The sequence below is a fragment of the Uranotaenia lowii genome, chromosome 2, assembly GCF_029784155.1.
Source record: "Uranotaenia lowii strain MFRU-FL chromosome 2, ASM2978415v1, whole genome shotgun sequence".
Taxonomy (NCBI): Eukaryota; Metazoa; Arthropoda; class Insecta; order Diptera; family Culicidae; genus Uranotaenia; species Uranotaenia lowii.
Window position 1 is genome coordinate 254,025,201 of NC_073692.1, and position 22,590 is coordinate 254,047,790.

A 22,590-nucleotide genomic window follows, 5' to 3' on the forward strand; every position below is an offset into this window, starting at 1 on the left:
TCACAAATCCAGCTTCTTCGGTGGTCGGATGACCCGTCCCGAACGTCTTGGTGATTGGTGATCGTGGCTACGACCAGTGTTGGCAGCAGCTTCTCTTGGACCCAAGGCGACTTCGGTGACTTGATTCTCTGTAGACCTAGCTGGCATGGATGGTGGCTTGGTAGGAGACTTCGGACCCGACGGCAGTACTCTTGGAGTCACAGGTGTGTTCATGGTAGTTCGCTCGATGGCCACAGGTACTGTTGTCTCGGTAACAGGATCGTTCTCAATCAACACAGGTGTAGGTTGATCGTTTTTGTTCGGCAGATGTTGTCCTACTTCTCGGATTTGGTCTATGTGGCGTTTCCAGGTTCTCCCATCATCGAGTCGAATATGATAGTGCAGTTTTCCAAGTTTTTCAGAAACCACACCGTATTTCCATTTCTCCTTGTTGAGGTAATCTCTGGCCGCAACTCTCGCCCCCTCAGCGATGTCGCGCACCTTACCATCGATCTTCTTGGCTTCGGTTGTTGAATTTGGAATCAGCAAATCCAAACGAGATCGTATCTGTCGGTTGAACAGCATCATCGAAGGCGATTTACCAGTTGCTGGGTGTATCGTCTTCCGGTAGGCCAGCAAAATCTTGCACAACTCAGCATGTATCGATGATCTGTCACACTGCAAACTCTTCAACTTCGCTTTGAATGTCTGAACGAATCTTTCGACTTGACCGTTCGTCGCAGGATGATACGGTGCACCCATCTTGTGATAGACTCCATTCATTTTCAAAAACCTTTGAAACTCCTCGGACGTGAATTGAACTCCACGGTCGCTCACCAGGACGGATGGAATTCCGTACGTTGCGAAGTATTCACGACAGATTTGGATGGTAGTAGCAGTAGTAATGTTATTCAGTATACGCACCTCAGGCCATTTCGTGTAGGCGTCCACAAGCACAATAAAGTATGTGTTCATGAACGGACCAGCAAAATCGACGTGAACTCGTTCGAATGGTGCAGTCGGTGTTTCCCAGCAGTGCGTCGGCGCTTTGGTGGGTTCAGCCCTGGTGGACTGACAGTAGTTGCAGTTGCGCACGATCTCCTCGATGTCTTGGTCGATCTTTTCCCACCACACGTATCCTCGAGCGAGAGCCTTCAATCGATTTGTGCCGAAGTGTGTAGAGTGTAGTTCGGCAAGCACTTTCACTCGCAAGCACGGAGGAATGTAAACTCGAATCCCTCGCATGACGCAGCCTTTCTGCACCGTGAACTCCTGTTGATCTACGCCGAAACGGTCTCTAGGTTCGACGGTCTTCCCATTCCGCAAACCTTCCAGCAGTACTTTCACAGACTGGTCCGTAGCAGTAGCTTTAGCGAGCTCCTCTACGGTCAGTGGTAATGTTTCGATCATGTTGATTTCCAGGTAGTCCGTCTCTTCGATGACATTCTCCGGAGTTTTCTCCTTCAGCGGTAGACGTGAGAAAGCATCGGCATTGTAGTGTTGTCCGGTAGGCCTGAACTTGATTTCGTAGTTGAATGACTGAAGAAATGTAGCATAATGCTGCATTCTCAGGGCAGACATTTTCGGGAGACCTTTCGCGTCGGAGAAGATCTGCTTCAATGGCTGGTTATCTGTTAGCAGAGTAAATCTCCTCCCGTACAGGTACTGGTAAAACTTGCGAACTCCAAAAATGATTCCGTATGCCTCTCGGTCAACTTGCTTGTAGGCCTGTTGCGTAGCATTGAGCGTTTGAGACGCGTATTGGATTGGTCTTTCCGAACCATCGGAATAGACGTGGCTCAGTACCGCACCGACACCATAGGGTGAGGCATCAGTAGCGAGAACTAGCGGCAGGGTTGGGTCGTAGTGAACAAGGAACTTGTCGGACTGCATTTCTTGCTTGACTTTGCTGAATGCTTCTTCGCATTGCTTCGACCACTCGAAACGGACGTCATTCTTCAACAGGTTATTCAGCGGGTAAAGAGTCGTACTAAGGTTTGGGAAGAACCTTCCATAATAATTCACAAGTCCAACGAACGAGCGAATCTGTTCCTTATTCTCCGGTCTGGGCATGTTCTGAATGGCAGCGATCTTCTTGTCAACCTTGTGGATACCGTCTTTGTCGATTCTGTATCCACAGTATTCAATCTCGTTCGCGAAGAAATGGCACTTCTCCAGGTTGATGCGCATGTTGTACGAACTGAGGCGCTTCAGAACTTCTTCAAGCCGTTGCAAATGTACATGATCATTCGGACCAGTAACCCGAATATCGTCCAGGAACACGGTAACACCAGGTATTCCATTCAGTATTTGCTCGATCAATCTTTGCCAAATCGCAGGTGCAGACGCAATGCCGTACATCAGGCGCGTCGGCCGGTATAGACCCTTGTGTGTATTAAGAGTCAGCACTTCTCGATCATCCGGATCAACTTCCAGTTGCAGGTACGCTTGCGTCAAGTCGATCTTCGTGAACTTCTCGCCTCCAGCAACATTGGCGAAAAGCTCCTCAATTGTCGGCAGCGGATGATCGTCAACTACCAGATTTGGATTGACAGTAATCTTGTAGTCACCGCAGAGTCGCACTTTATTATTGGCCTTTGGGACTGGAACCACGGGAGTCGCCCATGCACTGTGGTTCACTTTTTCGAGCACTCCATCACTCACCAACTTGTCGAGCTCCTTCTCAACAGCACCACGTAAGGAGAAAGGCACTGTTCTGGCTTTGATGTAGACCGGATTCGTATTTGGCTTCAGGCATAGCTTGACGGACAACCCTTTTATCTTTCCAATCGACTCGTCGTAGAGAACAGCATACCTCTCAACAAGCGATTTCACAGCAGCAGGCGTTGTTTTCAGCGGCACAGCAGCAGCAGCAATCGTATGGACATCGTGGTAGGCGATCTTGTTCAAATCAACTCGCATCACCGACAACCACTGACGTCCCAGCAGCGGATGTTTCTTCACGTTCGAAACGTACAACGGCAACAGCATCGATTTTTCTTTGTAATTTACACTCACTTTCAGCATTCCTCGGATTTTAATTTTCGTATCACAAAAACTCACTAACTCCAAGTTAGACGGTAGCATCGCATTCTCAGGAAAGTACATTTCTTTGTCTTTCACACTTATTATTGTTACTGGAGCACCAGTGTCCACTTCAAACCGTATCGTAGCACTATTTACGTTCACATCCAACCAATACTTTGGGGATGGTGACACGGTGACACCGTCTAACTTGCACACTTCATCCAAGGATATAACCTCACTTGCACTTTCTTGTGATTCTTCGAGCAAATTTGCATCCGATTTTACGCTCTTGGCGTCACTTTTCGCGTTCTTCTTCATCTTTAGGCACACTTTTTGTAGATGTCCGGATACTTTGCAATGCCTGCACACCGCATTCTGGTACGGACACTTGTTTGCGAAATGATCTGGACTTCCGCAACGAAAACATTCACCTTTCTTCTTCCCGGCATCCATATTTTCACTTTTCTTCTTCTTGATTGTATTCGACCGGGTGGCTTTCGCAGAGCGAGAATGGTCCACGAAATTCATTTCACTTCTTCCTTGTTTCAATTGGATCTCTCTTCCGCCTTTGTTGGAGAGCTCCATTGAAACCGCAGTATCCCGGGCACGATCCAGAGTGAGATCCCGCACTTCAAGCAGCCGCGCTTGAATGGCACGATCCTTCAAACCAAAGACGAACTGGTTCCGCAAAGCAGTGTTGAGATAGTCGCCGAAATTGCATGTGATAGCAAGCTTTCGAAGTGCTACCAAGTACTCGTCGATTGTCTCTTCCGGTCGTTCATCTCCTTGTTTGCGGCACTTGAAGCGGAAATTTTCCAAAATCTCCAACGGCACAGGATTAAAATGCGCCTCCAGCAGGGCCACAATTTGAGCATACGTCTGCTCTTGCGGTCTTCGGGGTGATAATTTGTCACAAACGATATCGTAATTTTCTCCCCCCATATAGTGCAGCAACATAAACAATCGGAAATCCCCCCGAATGCCGAACAAGGTGAACGAAAATTCTAGTCGGTCCACCCATCTTGACCACTTCATTCGATTTCGGTCGAATGGTTCAATTGTGAAAGATGGCGGCACGGCAACTGGAACAGCAGCGGCAGCTGGGGCAGCAGCAACAGCACGATTAGCAGGCGGATCGTCCCGAAACATCCTTTCCAGCGTCCAAAACCACTCGTCGCCAAATTAACTGTTGTGGAAGTGGCCGTAGGTTGGCCGCAATGTGGGTCACTAGGGAACGTCTGGAAGGCAGCAATGAAAACACGAGAACTTTTCAGAGGCTAAACGCGTGTATATTCTTTGCTCGGTTTTCTCTGACTAACGGAAGTACAAAAAGCGTGGGGCAGTTTGACAGCTGATAGCAAGATGTATATAATGCAAGGTGTGGCAAATCAAGGAATGTAATTTAAGGTGAAGCAATCTAAATTTATAACATAAAGATTGAAAAATGAAATGTGGAATGAGATATGGTATAAAGATATCAGTAATTTGGATGGATATCAAAACGATGATGTATAAAAAAATATTTATATAATGATCTGAGAGAAGAGACAAAGAAAAGATGAGAGTATGGTGAAGGTAAAAAAAAGAATGAAAAAAATTGGAAGAAAAGAGAAAGTTAATGTAAATATACATTAAAGAGAAAGATGATGGATAGGAAGGTAATGCAAAAAGGAATATGACGGGAAGAGGAAGATGTTGGAGAAAAATATAAGATTATGGAAGTAGAAAGATAGCGAAAATCACCATGGAAAACTGGAGTAATGACTGAATGAGATAGTCGTTTACCTACAATAGAAAAAATAAATATAAAGAGAAAAAAATATACAATAACAACGGCTCTTAAGAAAGCAACTAAAAATTGCAGATGTGACGAAATATCTAGAAAATTTAAGTTGTAGAGAATAATGAAAATCAGATGGATACATTAAGAGGAGACGAAAAGAACTGATTGAATTTAGAAATTGGCTAAATATGGATTTACAAAAATGCCTGAATGCCATGATGCAGCTTTTTGTGCAACCGGAGGATGTGGTATCCTGACGCACGATGTAAACTGCCCGAGTATAAATGATTATAAAAGCAAGCATACTCGAGAGAAGAGCTCAGTTGTAGGGAAGAATGACAGCATGCTGTTAAACTCCCGGAAAAAAAAAGAAGAGCTCAGTCTGCAGAGGACCGGCGAACGGTCCAGATCGGGATTATCACAGGTTTCTCTATCTGGGCCTTTTTTTTTATTTATTTATCAATTATCATAAGATTACCTTCATTTCCTTCATAGAAAGTATTTATTTCGATAAAGCGAATGGTTTTTGAGATACACGCATTCGTAACTGTTCCATTTTTAAAAGAGCTAAGCATTAGTGATCGATACGTTTTAAATACAAGTTTTGTTAAAGCTTATGACAAACATTTCATCCGGAATTGTACCTTGATTAGAGTTCTAATAAAACAAAGATACAATGGTTTGAATATTACCTGAAATTTTAAGCGTTGACTCATCAAGTATGCAATATGTGTAATACGAAAATGTGCGCCTGAAAGACGCAATAAAAATACGAATATGAAACAATTTGTTCAATACGAACAAACAATTTGTTCCACAACACATTTTTTATGTCACATCGTTTCAACTGTTTTAAGTTCTTTATTTCTCAGACGATTTTAATTCTGTGAAACCCAAAATTATTAGAAATGAGCTTCAAACGCTTTGATATCCTGAAAGCAGTTGACAAGTCCAATTTGATTTTTTCGAAATGCAAAACAAAACTGAAGAATATACCCTGTGATATACCTTCGAATGGTGTACATGAATTCTACGAATATGAATAATTTAAAATTACTTTGAGGTTGACAGGCGCGTGGAATGGGTCCGGAATTTAAACGCCTCAATTTATGCTGGCCTGTACCGAAAATAATTATAGTTGCTAACTATTTTTGAAATGAGTACAAAATTGAAGCATTTTTAAAAATTAGTAAGGAATACTCACGGAGTCTTCAAGAAATAAGTAAACCTGGCACCGCTGGCGTCAAAGAAAAAATGTAAACAAATAGAAAAGGGCCAAGAAAATTTCAGCTTGTTTTTTATTCGATTTTAAAATGTGTTGTTGAATTTCCAATAGCAATTTTCTGATTCAACTAAGGTATTTTTTTAATTCTTAACTGAAAATTGTAAAACCAATCCTTATATTTGATTTTCAGCAAATATGTTTCCGCACAATCTGCTGCGCGCTATGCACCGTGTTCCACTGGTTACTTATGTAACCCAAAGTCAACAGCTACACACAACGCCGGCATGCAATGAAATCCGGAAGCTGGCTCGGCTCCGTGTTGTTGATAACAGTGAAATCGGTAAAAGGGCCATGGCGGAAGGCAAACCACCAAAATGCATACATGTCTACAACAAACAAATGGTGGGCAAAATTGGCGACAAGGTGTTGGTAGCCATCAAGGGTCAGAAGAAGAAAGCAATTCTGGTTGGATGTCGGCAGCGCCAGCAGCCCAAGATTCCCAAGTTCGACAGCAACAATATTGTGCTCATCGATGACAACGGCACTCCGCTTGGGACACGTATTCATGTTCCTATTCCGACTCTTCTAAGAACAATCCTGAAAGAGAAAACTCAGGCGAAGGGTGCAGATTACACTAAACTGTTGGGAATTGCCAGTAGATTTGTCTAACAGAAAATATACAATGTTTAATTAGTTTTTTATTTTATTTAATCCATAAATCATTTCAATAAGGAATTGCACATAGCAATCAGGTATAACCGTCTTATTTACGCTATATTTTAGTTGTTGTTTTTCAGGAATTTAAGCCCAATGAATTAATTCATCCCAATTAAGCTGTATTGTAGGAATCCACTAAAGATTTATTATATGTAGCGTTGTTTTCCTCCTATTTCTAAATTAACTATTTGTTAATTCAGTATGATGCACGATGAAGATGCTTAAATAATTTGGGTTAACTCAACCTGCAACAGGAAACTACTTCTTTTTTCTTTTTTGATAGGAGTTTAAACCGTTAGAGTCATTCTTCCTCGAACAGGAAACTACCACAAATGAACTATTTCAAAATTTCACAAGCAATCGACAGCATTTGTGATTTAACTGTTGAACGCAAAACTTTGGCCCTTATTCTGCGCCTCGAGTGACGTGACGATAGTCGAGTCACCCAAGTCACTCTATTCTAGCAGTCGGTTTAGGTGAGAAACGTCACTTCGGATGAACGTTGTGAGTTCTTACCCTATTCTCGTAGTCACCTTGAGTGAGAATCGTCGCATTTGCGTGACCATTTTAGGTGACAATTGTCGGTACCTTTTCAGGTGGTGACGAGATAGAAATTTAAAAGAAATTTTATTGAAAACGGAGAAGTTAGGCTGTAAATACCGAATTTCACTACAGTATGATGGTTTAAGAATCAATTAAGAAAAAATCACTTTCATATTTGTATTTTTAAATTTATTCATACAGCGAAACATTTTTTTTACAAGACGTTATTAATAAAAAGCATATAAAATTGGGCGACGGTTAACTTTATTTCACTGTTAATATTCAACATGAAGAAAAAAACACACTTATATAGCACTTCACTCCATTTTATTCGATTCCCGTCGCTGGAGGAAAATTTCCCTTGCACCGAGTAGTGGTTATTTCGGACAAATTTAAGGTTCGGCTTCGAAGTCCTGCCCTAAACTATTCTTCCTCACTCGCAGTATCCCACGTCTTTCGCCATGTCCCGCGATGAAATCCGCCTTTTGTGACCTGGCTGGTTGAAGCAGCAGCCATCAATTGTTGTGCTTTTTTTTGTTCTATTCGATGCGAATTCCGGATTCATCGTTTTCACTTAGGGCGCACAATAATGCCCGTTTTTTTTCTTTTGTTGCTTGCTGTCACCTTACGACCCGTTGATGGCCAGTTACGAACCGAAATTATCACAAAAAACTTGGAAAATCAGCTCGGAAAATTCGAATTGCGAGCCAAAAAAAAACAATACAGAACAAATTCTACCATTTTGACAGATGCGTTCATTCGGCCACTCACCCAGAATGAACCTCTGTCACTTTACCCACGTCGACTACGGGAATAAGGTGACAAATCTCACGGTGACTTCGAGGTGAGGTGACAATCATCACGTCACGCGCGGCGCAGAATAAGGGCCTTTATTTTTTTCTCCCGGGGTAAAATGGCAAGATTATCAGATTCAATTTTTTTTATCAAACTGGTTGAGGATATGGTTGTTTAATTCTGATTTCAATCAAGATAACTTAAATACAAAGAAAACTACAGCTCATTTATTTTAAACAATTTATTACACACGCCTTTGTTTGCCGTAGTCCATTCCTTCGACCATCAGTGGATTATCGGCTTTACTATCCGATTTACGTTTTCGCGGAACGAAGGACTTCTTTTTCTTTGTAACTATTCCGGTGACGTGCTTTAAAGAATACGGTACAATGTATTCGGGAACATCGGCTAGATGTTCTTGTAATTTGACGGTGTGCAGGGTACGATCATGCCGAAGAGCCTGCAAATCTCTGGGGTTTTCCTCGAAGAAACCCTGTAAGTTAAACGTTAGTGTATATTAAAGGGGAAATATTTTCTTTATTCCTACCTTGAGTTTTTCTGAGTTGAACATTTCCATTTTTATTTCCTTTATTCGAGCTTCTCGAATAGATAGTTTTGTGACTGCCCGCCATGCATCGCGTGCTCTGTATCTGAAAGGCTCAACTTCTTCCATTTTGAACTGATAGTTCCTGTAAAAGAGGCGAATAAAATTATATTTTGTCATCAATGAAGAACATCAAAGACTTACTTGAGAACTTTTTCATCGCTTTCTGATCCTATGCTCAAATGCTCATTCACACAGTCCATGAGTTCTTTCTCCTCCATGCTTACAAACGACAACACGCTACCGGTATTGTTACCTCGAGCTGTCCGCCCAGCACGGTGAATGTAAGAATTTATGTCTTTTGGAAAGTCAAAATTTATCACATTAGAAACATGTTGGAAATCAATGCCACGGGCCACTCCGGATTCCGATTCAATTTGTTTACTAAGCTGTTTGAGTTGTTTCTTTTTGTTGGCGCGTTTCTCGATAACTGTGGGATCCAGCACATGTAACTCGTCCGATGCGATGATAATATCATACAAGCCCTGGATTCAAACATAAATAGAGAAAGTTTAGTTAATCGTAATTCATTTTTGTTGAAAAAATGGGTTTTTATTAAACAGTAATTTATAAAACGCCATCTACCTGATTAAACTGGTTTACGGTGTGGCACCGGATCTTGGCGGGGAGTTCTGAATTAAGAATGCATGATCGTATACTGAATTGTTCTAAGAACAATTTCAACCTACAAAAAATGACAAAGTTTAGTAACGTGTTATAGTTTTAATAAATAGCTTTCGTAGAACAACGTTCAGAGAGAAGATTAGATGTTGTTCATGCTCAAGCCAGAAAATAATCTTCAGAGAAGATCATTTAATGCCTGATCAATTTGATATGAAATTCATCATGGGTATGTTATGTTCTATTTACTCAGTGTTTTTTAGTATTCATTACCTGTAACACCGATCGATGGAATTTACAAAAACGATGCTTTTTCCTTTGATGAGCAGCAATTTGAACAATGTATATAAAACGGCAGCTTTATCTGCTTCTTCTGCGAGAATGTGAAAGTGGGCCAGCTGTGAGGCAGGGGCCATTTCTGGTTCTTCCAATTTCAAAATAACAGGATTGTGGAGGACTATTTTCTTTAGCTCCACTACATCTTTTTCAAGTGTGGCTGATGCGAGGATCGATTGATGTACGCTAGGTAAAAAATCGAGCACCGTCTTCAAGTCGTTTTCAAACCCAAATGAGAACATTAAATCCGCTTCATCAATTATCAAAGTTTTTAAACTATCCTTCACGTTCAGCGTTCCTTCTCGAAGCTGTGCTAGCAATTTTGCAGGAGTCGAAACCACAATATCGGGTCTTTCAGCTAGCATGTGTTTAAGGGCTGCTTTTTCAACTTTGGTCGATAGATCCACACACCGTACCAGTCGGCCACATTTCACTGTCAAGTTCTCGATTACTTTAGTAATCTGATGACACAAATCTTTGCTGGGAGCCAATATAATTACCGATGTTTGCTGCTCCTCAGCAGCCTGTTTTCCGGTTAGAATCTTCTGTATTATTGGAACTGAAAAAGCAGCTGTTTTCCCAGAACCGGTGCGGGCTCGGACCAATACATCTTTTCCTTCCAGCAGAAGGGGAATAGCTTTTTCTTGAATTAGAGTTGGCTGTAGCCATCCAAGCTTTGCGATTGCCTGCAATTGTTTAAGGTTAGGAAAATAAAATAATGTTTCCGTTTCTCATTTACGTTTAAAGCAATTTTACCTTTAATATCCGATCGTCTAATTCCATCTGATGGAAATTGAGTGTTTTATTTTCGTCACTGTTAGGCATATTTGATAAATCTTTTAACATTTAATTTATAAAATAATAAATTGACTCGATACTTCAGTAGAACCACATGCAGAATTTCTTGTGATGAAAATAAGCCCAGTAGGAATCGAGGTGTACTGTATATCGACAATGTACCATTTAGTAGGCTACACGCTAAGTTTTAACTATCGGGAACCCTTTGAATGTAGGTTCTCTCTCATATTTCACATTCGAGTTTATTACGCAAAATAAATAATCTGAAGAAAAAATTTCACTTCTAGAAAAAATACAAAAGTGTCTGAACACATTTTTTGAATTTTGCATCAATTTTTTTTTACGAGTTTCCACTGAGGGGATTAACTGTTCTCGAAGCAGCTGCAAGACCATAAAGCGGATTTATTATCGGGAATGAATTTTTAGGGTTGAATGGATTAAAATTTTTAGATCTTCATATAGATATTTACACGGCTGATTCACACACATCACCCCCATGGTGCCCATGATGGTATTACCAAATATTTCTGTGCTATCTTAAATTATTAATAGTATCTAAGTAGGTTTTGAGAAGAGGTTTGAGGAAAATATAGATTACATTATACAGCTGACAAGTAAAGCTGTGTTTTCTTCATCCGGAAATTGAGGGCAAGTTACCACATCTGGCGACGAGGATAAACCGGAAAATCCGGAAACTGGTAAGAAATAAGTTTTTCTAAAATATAAAAAAAGAAAACGAAAAAGTCTGCTATTAGCAGAGATTGGCGTAAGAGCCTGATTGGCGTAAGAGCCTGATAGGCGTAAGAGCCTGGTTGGTGTAAGAACCTGATTGGCGTAAGAGCCTGATAGGCGTTAGAGCCTGGTTGGTGTAAGAACCTGATTGGCGTAATAGCCTGATTCAAAGATCCACTGCTTTATGCAGAATAATCCGCTGCTTTGCAGGGAAATGGCGTAAAAGCCTGAATTATTTAAATAACTAAAACCTGTAGCCAAAATTTCAGAAGTTGTTAGTGAAAAATAACAACATGTTTGGTTGGCAACTGTTACCATGATACATTTTTCTTTCAGAACGAAGAAAATGGAAGGATGGAACATAAACCCGTTTAAATTCGGCCATCTTCCAGAAACACTAATCCGGAAAGAATGGATAAGATGGAAGAGAAACTTCGAAGTGATTATTGCGGCAAGTGAGGAGAAAAATACAACCAAACTAAAAAACATTCTCTTGGCGAAAGGGGGTTTAGAGTTGCAAGATTTGTTTTATTCCATTGAAGGAGCTGATGTAGAGAACGAATCGAATGTCGACCCGTACAAATTAGCTATCGAAAAATTGGATCAATACTTTTCCCCAAAACAGCATGAGAGTTTCGAACGGAACGAGTTTTGCAAGTTATCTCCTACAACTGTTCAGGATGGTTCAGCAGAAACTTTATCTAAATTTCTTATGCGTTGCTCAGAACAGGCAAAACGTTGCGATTTTGGAAATTCGAATGCAGAAAGCCGGGAACTAAGAATAATCGATAAAGTTATCTACTTTGCACCGACGGAATTAAAGGAGAAACTATCCCAAGTAACAATTTTAGTTTTATACTTATCTGCAAGCCCGCTTGAAAACTTCGTTATAAAACATCGTCAAGCTTTATAAACTGCATTAAAACATCTATAAAACACTTATCAGTGTAAAAAGGCCCACCTACAGGAGGTTCTGAAGAACACATTTGAAGTACCTTATAAAACCTCGTAAGAGCAATTCAAGATGTCATTTTTTTTTTTTTGAGTGAACAATTGTTTGCGTGTATGTTTTATTTTTGATCAGCGGTTTTAAAATGGAATTGATCCAGAAAAAATATTCTGACCGAATGACATATACACCCTTATTCTCGTTTTCGATCGAATGACATTCGTTCGAAAGTTAAGCAATTTCGTATTCTTGTTTTCGTTCGAACGAATGAGAACAGTTCGATCTTTCGAACATCGTTCGTTCGAACAAAACTTTGCATTCTCGTTTTCGTTCGAACGTTTTTCCTCTATGGGCCGACAAACGCGAGTATGATGCTGCGAACAGGGTGCGTTTGTGAAGCTGAGTTCAGTTTTGAATCAAAATTAATGATATGTTGTGAGGTAAAATACTTTATTTTAAGTATCAAAAAGTAAAATTGTGTGGTTTGAAATAAAAAACAAATAGTTTGATTCAAAATGCACAACTTTATTTGTAAATTAACCTCGTCAGAACTATGCGCTTTTCAATCCTTTCAATCAGAGGCAAATCTACAAAGCAATAAAATAAAACGCAAGTCAAATGCTGCGAACGGCTTGCGTTTTAAACCAAAATAACGAATATTTTTCAAGAGCAAGAAGAAACTTCAAAATTGGGAGAAATGAAAAAAAGAGAGCCGGGGTTGAACGAACCATACAAAAATGGAGCAAATTTTAAATTTTACAGGGTTTGTTTTCAAAATTTTATATTTCCAAGTTTTTGGTGACTGAAAATTTCATCCTACATGTTAAATTTTGCTTTCAAATTCAGTCGTCATGTTTTCCTTCGTTTCTGAGGGGCTAAGATTTTTGGCAGCAGTAGTAGCGGCAACAACGACAGCAGCACCCACTGGCTCCGGCTCGTTCTGGGATTCTCATGCCATGATTTTACCCTTTTCCTCTTGTCGAGTAGATTTTTAGTATCGGGCAGCCTTTTTATCGTCTGACATCGCGCACAGCATTTTGTATCCGGCAACCTCCACTCCTGCTGTTTTCTATTACTGCTGCTGCTGCTGACTGTGGAATCGTCGACGGACCTGATTCGTTTCCTGGTGTTCTTGGCTTCTAGCACCTACCGGATATCGAATCAATCTTAGCACCACCTATCACCTAGGGAAGAAAGAAAAGATGTTCACCATGGTCTGGATGATTCTCAGTCGTTTTCCGAAAGAATGAAAATCGAAATATCTAAAACTTACCGGTATACCTCTGGTGAAAACAAAACCAAAACAGCTGATGTTCACATTTATTTTGCTGCGAGAAATGTCATTTGGTGTTCGAAAATTTGGGAGTTCATCAGGTAACACTAAAATCGAAAGTATCGCATTCGTTCGAAAACAAGAATACCTTTTTCGAATTCGTTCGAAAGTATCCGTTCGAACGAATGTTCGATACGCCGTAAACAAGAATAAGGGTGATAAAATAAAATGGTTAGATCTGGCCAAGAGTAAAAATGTTCACAAGACCAATCATACAATCAAACCAAAGAAAAATTCATGATCTAGTATTCTTTTAAGCACAAATTTTATGCGCTTCAAAAATTATCTGCTGATTTTTCGAGAAACTCGTATAAAATACGTGGGCCAGTCTAGTTTTGCAAAATAGAAGACCTAAATTCTGAAATTTATATTCATTTCCATCCCAAAATATATTTCATTTTCTTCATAGATGCTCATGTTGTATATTTATGTGTATTTTAAGCAATGTTTGTGCGCAATTCTAAATTTTTATGCAAAACAATGCTTTATGCATATAAATTTCAAGCGATTTTTTTTAAATTACAGCAGAAAATGGCGCTTTATACCGAACACCTATTTGACTTTCAGAAATTGTTTAAACACTTTCAGCTTGTCTCGAGGAATGGAGGAATAGGAAAATAATGAACTTTTCACGGAAAACCAATACGAGACAATTTTTCTTTTAAAAATTCAGATTCTATCAAATAATAATGAAAAAAAAAAATATTTGATTCACTTTTTATTGGTAATCAATTCATAAGGCTCACTTATTGAGAATCATTGTAGATTCTCTTTGCGGGATTGTGTGTAGGTGGACAATTTCGGTTTTCATCTTCACAGCTACGCAGCAGCTCCCACACCTAATTCGATGTTCCTTCCGGGTATTTTGATCGACAAAAGAACCATCTTCCGGTACCCAGCCACTGCTACAACACCCAATTAGACGGCACAAGCGGTTTTCCGGTGGATTGCACCTTCGATTCATGGAAAATCCTTGACATTGTTTAATTTTCTCATGTAACATCAAGGCTTCCGTTGGCCAGGCTAGGCAAGGGATGCACGTCTGCAAATTTCTGGAAATCATCTTCTGAAAGTTAAAAAAAAATGTATTAACTACAAGATACGGATTTTCAAGAGATGAAAAATTTACCTTTCGATAGTAGAAATCGAACGAAAAATTCTATTTTTTTTCTTCTTTTCTTTCTTCTTCTTCAAATGAGCTAGTTGACATTTGACGTTTTATGGCATTCTGACAGGGTTTTATAGCGAGGTTTTAAAATTGCTTTATAGCGGCTTCCAAAACCGCTATATACACGGAAGATAAAATTTCCTTAAAATCGGTTTTGATTTTTTAAACAGGTTTTATAATTGTCGTGTAGATATCCTAAAGCTAGTTTTTATAATGGTCCTGTCGAAATAATGTTCACGGCTATTCATTCTTGAGCAATTTCGTTATAAAACTTCCAAATTTTCCTATAAAACCAACAGGAGTTTAAAATGTTGCTTGGGTATTACAACAGGAAAAGCTTACTCTACCACAGCTTACAAGAATGGTCAACTCATTTGAATCCATAAAACAGCAGGCAAAAGCAATCACGGAAACTTCTTCTGATCGTATCAACAGACTTAATAATCCACTTAAACAAAATCTTAAGCTATGTTATCGCTGTGGGTTATCGGGTCATTTTGCAACCGACCTTGAATGTCCAGCTCGTAAAGAAAAATGTGAGAAGTGTCACAAATTGGGTCATTATGCGAAAGTATGTCAATCGAGATTGAATACCAAACGACGTTACGGAAGTCCAGCCGCGCATCATCCTGCTAAGAAATATAGGTATGGAAATGTACGCGCTATTGTGTCGAAAGAAAATGGTCACACTGAACCAGATAGTTTTATCTTCAACATCGGTGACGGTGACGAGTTTTTATGGACGAAAATTGGCGGAGTTTTAGTCCAGGTTTTGATTTACTTCATTCTAATTTTAGTTGAAGGGAAATATTCTACAACCACTTTTTCCAGGTTTTGATCGACTCTGGTAGTTCAAAAAACATAATTGACGATACTACCTGGGAGTATATGAGAAGACAAGATGTTAAAAGTTGGATTCCACGATATGTTCCCAATACTACACTGCGAGGGTACGGACGCGAAGCCAAACCTCTAAAAATTATACATGTGTTTGAAGCAATAATTTCAGTAGAATCTGGTACGAATAATTGCAAAACAACAGCTATGTTTTATGTTGTGGAAGGTGGATTACAGTCACTGCTAGGAAAGGAAACAGCGATTCGCCTGGGAGTGTTGAAACTCGGATTGGCCAATTTGGAAAACTCTATCAACGCAGTGGCACCGGAGTTAAAACGACCATTTCCAAAAATTAAGAACGTTCAAGTTAGGATTCCAGTAAATGTAAATATTCCTCCAGTTGTACAACGTGTACGTCGTCCTCCAATCGCTTTACTTAGTCGGATTGAAGAGAAATTAGAGCAACTTCTGACAACCGATATAATCGAACCTGTATCAGGACCATCACCTTGGGTTTCACCACTGGTAACTATTGTAAAAGATAACGGTGATTTGCGCCTTTGCGTAGATATGCGACGAGCTAATCAGGCCATCTTGAGAGAGCATCATATGATGCCTACATTCGAGGACTTCTTGCCACTTTTCAAATCATCTCGATACTTTAGCCGATTAGATATTAAAGATGCTTTTCATCAGGTAAGCAATCTAAAATAAAAATAAATGTAATTAGTAGACATTCCAATTTTTAAAAAAAAGTTTCAAATGTTTAGTTAAATAATGCTCCTAAACGAATTTATTTGATTTCTGTTCCTCTAGATTGAGTTAGAGGAATCATCCCGCTATATAACAACCTTCATTTGTCACAAAGGATTGTTCCGTTACAAACGTTTGATGTTTGGAATTTCTTGCGCTCCTGAAATGTTTCAAAAGATTTTAGAACATATTTTGGTTGATTGCAACAATGTTGTCAATTACTTGGACGACATAATTGTCTCGGGAGATAGTGAGGAAGAACATGATTTGGCATTGAAAAAAGTTCTTAAGGTTTTGGAAACCAGAAACATTCTGTTGAATAAGGACAAATGTATTTTTAAAGTCAAGCAACTTGAATTCCTTGGTCATCAGATTTCATCGGAAGGCATCAAGCCCACTGTGAGCAAAATTGAATCTCTTCAAAAATTTCGTGAACCAAAAACTCCTGAAGAAGTCAGAAGTTTCCTCGGTTTGGTTACTTACGTAGGAAAATTTATTCCAGACCTTGCTACAATAACTGAACCATTACGTCAACTTATTTGCAAAGACAATAGGTTCAAATGGGAAAACAAGCATCAGAAAAGTTTTGATCTTTTAAAAAGAATGATAGCTAATGTTGAAACCCTTTCGTTCTTCAACAATTCTCTGAGAACTCGGGTCGTTGCAGATGCCTCTCCGGTTGCCCTAGGAGCAGTTTTAATTCAATTTGAAGGAAAATCTGATGCTGATCCTCAGATAATAAGCTACGCGAGTAAAAGCCTTACGACCACAGAAAAACGATATTGCCAGACAGAAAAAGAGGCGCTGGCTTTGGTATGGGCAGTCGAGAGATTTGCTATATATTTGATTGGTAGAGAATTCGAATTAGAAACAGATCACAAACCGTTAGAAATTATATTCTCTCCGACTTCTACTCCATGCGCTCGGATAGAACGGTGGGTGTTAAGACTCCAATCTTTTAAATTTACTGTTAAATATCGGAAAGGAACCGGCAACATTGCGGACTCTTTGTCCCGGCTAGTATCATTGGAAGAACCTGTCGAATTTGAAACAGATAACCACTTTTTAGTCCTTGCAGTTCAAGAATCAGTAGCAGTTGATGTTACAGAAATTGAGACTGCTTCTAAAAGGGATCCTGAACTGAAAGCACTCAAAGATTCACTTATAAGTGGAAACTGGAATAATCCATTGGTAAAATTGTACGAGCCTTTTCGAAATGAGTTGGGCTTGATTGATGATACGATTGTGAGAGGAAATAAATTAGTTGTACCCCAAGAATTACGTTCACGTATGCTTCAATTAGCTCATGAAGGTCATCCGGGAGAATCGATCATGAAAAGACGATTACGGGATCGAGCTTGGTGGCCGTCTATGGACCGTGAAGCTAAAGCGCATGTTTCAAAATGTGAAGGTTGCCAACTTATTGGATTACCAAGCAAACCAATACCGATGAGTAGACGGGAGCTACCCACAAAACCGTGGGTTGATGTTGCAATTGACTTTTTGGGGCCACTTCCATCAGGAGAGTGTCATATCTACCGATTTGGCAGCACGGCCATCTTCATCACTCCTTTTGCAACAACAAACAAGAAAGCCACGTTTATATTTTCACTCCGTTTGTTAGTTTAAAATAAAGTAGTAAATCGTCTTGTAAACCTTCGGATATCTTTACTTCCATCCGGAAACTGTTCTTCTGACTCGGTCATAACAGTTTGGCGACGAGGACGGACGAAAACCTGCAGCTTACCGGAACCTTCTCCGAGATTAATAAAGCTAACCTCAAACTTTCGTCATGGGTCCCCCTACTGCCGGTACATCTTCTGCTGCTGCGGTGCCGGCAAGCTTTACATTCGAGCCGTTCAATGCCGCAACATCCAAATTCGATCGATGGTTGGAGCGGCTTGAGATTTCTTTCCGGATTTTCAAGGTGCAAGACAACGACCGGCGCGACTATTTGCTACATTATATGGGAGCTGCTACCTACGACATCCTTTGTAGCAAGCTCAAAACCGAAGCTGCCGAAACGAAAAGCTACAAGCAGATTGGAGACCTGCTGAAACGCCATTTCAATCCGGAACCATTGGAAATTCTGGAAAATTTCAAGTTCAGCCGTCGGAATCAGCACGACCAGGAATCACTTAGTGACTTCCTGACGGACCTCGAGAAGCTGGCCCAAACTTGCAACTTTGGGGATCATCTGGATACTGCTCTTCGCAACCAGTTCGTTTTCGGGTTGTCCAACCGGGTAATCCAGTCACGTCTTCTGGAAGTCCGTGACCTTACGCTTGCCAAAGCTAAAGACATTGCTTTTGGCATGGAAATGTCCCAACGGGGAACCAACGAGATGAAGGGTTTGGTTCCAACTTCTGCTGTCCAACAAATCGAGCACGGGAAGAGGAAATTCAAAAAGTCAAATGTTCCTCGCCAGCCGGTTTCCCCAACAACATCCAAGGACAAACCGTCAGCCAGCCTAGAAGGAGGTGCCAAATGCTACCGTTGTGGCGATTCGAAACATTTCGCCAACACTTGCAAATATCAGTCCACCAAATGTAGAGCTTGCGGCAAGAAGGGACACTTGGCCAAGGTGTGTCAATCATCGAAGCAAAGTTCCAGTAGAACCAAGACGGATGCACACCACATCGAAGAAACTGTGTTGGTTAAAGATATTCTCCACCTGCGAAGTACTCTGGGTTTCGCTGATAAGTTTCTGCTGGATCTGCTGGTCAACGGGAGGAAGTTGACATTCGAGTTGGACACTGGTTCACCTGTTTCTTTGATTAGTGCCCGGGATAAGAGATGTTATTTCAAGGACGTGACGCTACAACCGACAGATACTAAATTGGTGAGTTATTGCGATTCCGATATTAAGATTTTAGGAAAAATTGTTGTAAATACTATTTCGAACGGTGATGAGCTCACACTACCCCTCCATGTTGCCAATTCAAATCGACATCCACTAATGGGGCGCGATTGGATTCTTAAATTGAATCTAGATTTAAACAGCATTTGCAAGTCCAATTTACATTCTGTATCCTATGCTTCTAGTTTCAAACAGCCATCTCTTACTGCATTAAAAAACTTACTCGAAAAGCACCAATGTGTGTTCCAGGACGGTATCGGGAAAATTGTCGGAGTTCAAGCGTCGCTTAACATTCGTCCTGATTCAAGTGCAGTCTACATGAAGGCGCGTCCGGTTGCGTTCGCGGTACGTGATGCAATTGATCGAGAAATTGATAGGCTAGTAGCAGATGGGGTTTGGGAGAAAGTTGAGCGTTCCGAGTGGGCAACACCTGTTGTACCAGTACTCAAGACAGGTGGTAGAGTTAGACTTTGCGGTGATTATAAAATCACAATTAATCCTTGCTTATTGGTCGACGACCATCCGTTACCAACAGTAGAAGAACTGTTTGCTTCTGTAGCAGGAGGAGAAAAGTTTTCTAAGTTAGATTTATCACAAGCATACTTGCAGTTGGAGGTTCGCCCCGAGGATCGGGAACTTCTTACTCTTTCTACTCACAGGGGATTATTCCGCCCAACGCGTTTAATGTACGGTGTGGCCTCCGCGCCTGCTGTATTCCAAAGATTAATGGAGCAAATATTGCAAGGAATTCCGGGGGTGACCGTGTTTATTGATGATGTTCGCATTAGTGGTCCTGACGACAAAACGCATCTACTTAGATTGGGAGAAGTTCTTCAGCGTATTGAAAAGCATGGTATGCGTGTCAATCGTGACAAGTGCGATTTCTTTTCAGATAGGATTGAATATTGCGGTTATATGGTGGATAAGCACGGAGTGCATAAATTGCGTAAAAAGGTAGAGGCTATACAAAATATGCCAATTCCTAAGGACAAAGACCAAATTCGTAGTTTCGTAGGCCTAGTGGGATACTATGGCAGATTCTTTCCTAATTTGAGTACGGTTTTGTTTCCTTTAAATAATCTTTTGAAAAATGATGTTCCTTTCGTATGGTCGAAGGAGTGCGATAAATCGTTTAATCTCGTGAAAAAAGAAATGCAATCGGATAGATTTCTTGTACACTACGATCCTTCATTACCGCTAGTTTTAGCTACTGATGCATCGCCATACGGGGTCGGTGCGGTTCTCAGTCATCAGTTTCCTGATGGGACTGAGCGACCACTGCAATACGCGTCACAAACACTTACGCAAACACAACAGCGATACTCTCAAGTGGACAAGGAGGCGTATGCTATCATATTTGGCATTCGTAAGTTTTATCAATACGTTTTCGGTCGGAAATTTACCCTTATCACAGACAATAAACCGGTTAGTCAGATATTTTCAGAGAATAAGGGTTTACCAACAATGTCTGCCATGCGCATGCAGCATTATGCTGCATTCTTACAGTCGTTCGATTACAATATTCGTCACCGTCGTTCTTCGGATCATTGTAACGCGGATGCTTTATCTCGTTTGCCGGTTAGTATGACAAATCCTGATAATGAAATCGAGGAACCAGACGCGGTAGAAGTAAATATGATCCAAACGTTACCCTTGACTGTTGATGAGTTAGGAACCGCTACACTTTCGGATAGTAATGTTAAAATATTGCTTAACGGTTTAAAAGCTGGAAGAGTTGTCGAACCTAAGTTTCGTTTCGGAATCGGACAAGAAGAATTTACATTACAGAAAGATTGCCTTATGAGGGGAATACGCGTTTACATTCCACCTTCTTTACGTTCGAAGGTAATAGATGAGCTCCATTCAAGCCATTTCGGTGTTTCGCGAATGAAATCTCTCGCAAGATCCTACTGCTGGTGGGAAGGGATTGACAAAGACATCGAACGTCTTGTCAATGATTGCAGCTCGTGTCAGGCGACTAAGGCTAATCCCCCTAAAATATCTTTCCATTGTTGGGAGACTCCATCGGAACCGTTCCAAAGAGTACACGCAGATTATGCTGGTCCGTTTCTTGGACAGTATTTCCTTATTTTGATAGATGCTTATTCAAAGTGGCCCGATGTTCGCGTAGTAAATAATATGACCACTGATACCACCATTCGCGTTTGCAGGGAATTTTTTGCTACATACGGAATTCCGTCGGTGTTCGTTACGGATAACGGTACACAGTTTACCTCTGCAGAGTTCGGGAAATTTTTAAAGTTGAATGGAGTCATTCATAAATTTACCGCGCCTTATCACCCTGCTACGAACGGTCAAGCAGAGCGATTCGTACAAACAATGAAAAACAAGTTGAAAGCTTTAAATTGCAATCGTTCCGAAGTCCATGCTGAGTTGTGTTCGATACTACTCTCTTATCGAAAGATGATACATCCTGCGACAGGAAAATCTCCGTCTATGTTAGTCTTCGGAAGGCAGATTCGCTCGCGCTTAGATCTCATGATACCCTCAGACGATCCAAAGGGGAACGATATTCAAAGAAAAATCAGAGAACTTCAGGTAAATTCGCGTGTTTCAGCTAGGGAATACGTTAACGCGAACAAGTGGGAATTCGGTAGAATTATGCAACGTTTAGGCAAGCTACATTACTTAGTTGAGTTGGACGACGGTCGTAAATGGAAACGTCACATAGATCAGTTACGCAGCGTTGGTTCAGGGGTACAGAGCTCTTCAACGAACGAATTTTTTGATCGCGGTGAAAATGTTGATGATAATGTCGCAATAACAACCCATGCTAGTAAAAATGACCTTTATGACATTCCTGATCTTGATAATAACGTTGCTCATCCTGGACAATTTAGTAGTTCTGCAGCTGAACCAGTGACCGATCCGGGTGAACATACTGAGTCCAAGCGACTGGTGTTTCCTGCAGGTGCTTCAGCGGGCGAAGGATTGCGACGTTCGGTGAGGACTATCAAACCACCACAGCGACTGGATCTCTAGCGCCGAGGAGCAACTATTTTGAGCGGCGGGAGAGCTGTCATATCTACCGATTTGGCAGCACGGCCATCTTCATCACTCCTTTTGCAACAACAAACAAGAAAGCCACGTTTATATTTTCACTCCGTTTGTTAGTTTAAAATAAAGTAGTAAATCGTCTTGTAAACCTTCGGATATCTTTACTTCCATCCGGAAACTGTTCTTCTGACTCGGTCATAACAGAGAGTATTTGCTTGTTATTGTGGATTACTTCAGCAGATACAAAGAAGTTGAAATCATGGCAAGAATCAGTGCTCGGGACACTGTTGAAAGACTCACAAAAATATTTACTAGATTGGGTTATCCTCGAACTATTACACTTGACAACGCCAAACAGTTTGTTGGCAAAGAATTCGGTGAGTTTTGTAAAGTTCATGGCGTGGTTCTGAATCATACAGCACCATATTGGCCACAGGAGAATGGCCTAGTAGAACGGCAAAATAGGTCTCTTTTAAAAAGACTTCAAATAAGTAATGCATTAAACCGTGACT

General features: G+C 40.6%; 5 protein-coding genes across 5 annotated transcripts; 3 read left to right on the forward strand and 2 right to left on the reverse strand.

Moving 5' to 3' along the window:
• On the reverse strand, positions 1-4,155 carry LOC129742524 (uncharacterized protein K02A2.6-like). The gene has a single exon (XM_055734431.1). The coding sequence runs from the start codon at positions 4,153-4,155 to the stop codon at positions 1-3; it is 4,155 nt and encodes a 1,384-aa protein (XP_055590406.1).
• Positions 4,156-6,012: 1,857 nt separating this feature from the next.
• LOC129747964 (39S ribosomal protein L14, mitochondrial) lies at positions 6,013-6,707 on the forward strand. Its single transcript, XM_055742396.1, has 2 exons — positions 6,013-6,146; positions 6,205-6,707. The coding sequence occupies exon 2, from the start codon at positions 6,210-6,212 to the stop codon at positions 6,681-6,683; it is 474 nt and encodes a 157-aa protein (XP_055598371.1). The 5' UTR covers positions 6,013-6,146; positions 6,205-6,209; the 3' UTR covers positions 6,684-6,707.
• Positions 6,708-8,295: 1,588 nt separating this feature from the next.
• Positions 8,296-10,555, reverse strand: LOC129745649 (probable ATP-dependent RNA helicase DDX56). Its single transcript, XM_055738869.1, has 6 exons — positions 10,387-10,555; positions 9,568-10,316; positions 9,259-9,358; positions 8,818-9,158; positions 8,617-8,758; positions 8,296-8,562 (listed from the first exon to the last, which is right to left on the reverse strand). The coding sequence occupies exons 1-6, from the start codon at positions 10,474-10,476 to the stop codon at positions 8,314-8,316; spliced, it is 1,671 nt and encodes a 556-aa protein (XP_055594844.1). The 5' UTR covers positions 10,477-10,555; the 3' UTR covers positions 8,296-8,313.
• Positions 10,556-14,951: 4,396 nt separating this feature from the next.
• Positions 14,952-16,183, forward strand: LOC129746422 (uncharacterized). Its single transcript, XM_055740071.1, has 2 exons — positions 14,952-15,379; positions 15,442-16,183. The coding sequence occupies exons 1-2, from the start codon at positions 14,972-14,974 to the stop codon at positions 16,159-16,161; spliced, it is 1,128 nt and encodes a 375-aa protein (XP_055596046.1). The 5' UTR covers positions 14,952-14,971; the 3' UTR covers positions 16,162-16,183.
• Positions 16,184-17,992: 1,809 nt separating this feature from the next.
• Positions 17,993-22,063, forward strand: LOC129742525 (uncharacterized). The gene is made up of 4 exons (XM_055734432.1): positions 17,993-19,042; positions 19,310-19,913; positions 20,262-20,426; positions 21,639-22,063. The coding sequence occupies exons 1-4, from the start codon at positions 17,993-17,995 to the stop codon at positions 22,061-22,063; spliced, it is 2,244 nt and encodes a 747-aa protein (XP_055590407.1).
• The last annotated feature ends 527 nt before the right edge of the window (positions 22,064-22,590 follow it).

Bases quoted from the DNA above. Each gene is read 5' to 3' on its own strand.
- LOC129745649 (XM_055738869.1), bottom strand. From the start codon at position 10,476: ATGTTAAAAGATTTATCAAATATGCCTAACAGTGACGAAAATAAAACA. The intron at 9,359-9,567 runs GTAATGAATACT...CATTTTTTGTAG, and splicing joins TCCATCGATCGGTGTTACAG to GTTGAAATTGTTCTTAGAAC. The intron at 8,563-8,616 runs GTAGGAATAAAG...TTTAACTTACAG, and splicing joins TCAACTCAGAAAAACTCAAG to GGTTTCTTCGAGGAAAACCC.
- LOC129747964 (XM_055742396.1), top strand. From the start codon at position 6,210: ATGTTTCCGCACAATCTGCTGCGCGCTATGCACCGTGTTCCACTGGTT.
- LOC129742524 (XM_055734431.1), bottom strand. From the start codon at position 4,155: ATGTTTCGGGACGATCCGCCTGCTAATCGTGCTGTTGCTGCTGCCCCA.
- LOC129746422 (XM_055740071.1), top strand. From the start codon at position 14,972: ATGGTCAACTCATTTGAATCCATAAAACAGCAGGCAAAAGCAATCACG. The intron at 15,380-15,441 runs GTTTTGATTTAC...CACTTTTTCCAG, and splicing joins TTGGCGGAGTTTTAGTCCAG to GTTTTGATCGACTCTGGTAG.
- LOC129742525 (XM_055734432.1), top strand. From the start codon at position 17,993: ATGGGTCCCCCTACTGCCGGTACATCTTCTGCTGCTGCGGTGCCGGCA. The intron at 19,043-19,309 runs GTGAGTTATTGC...TGTGTGTTCCAG, and splicing joins AACCGACAGATACTAAATTG to GACGGTATCGGGAAAATTGT. The intron at 20,427-21,638 runs GTAAGTTTTATC...CGCGTGTTTCAG, and splicing joins TGCTATCATATTTGGCATTC to CTAGGGAATACGTTAACGCG.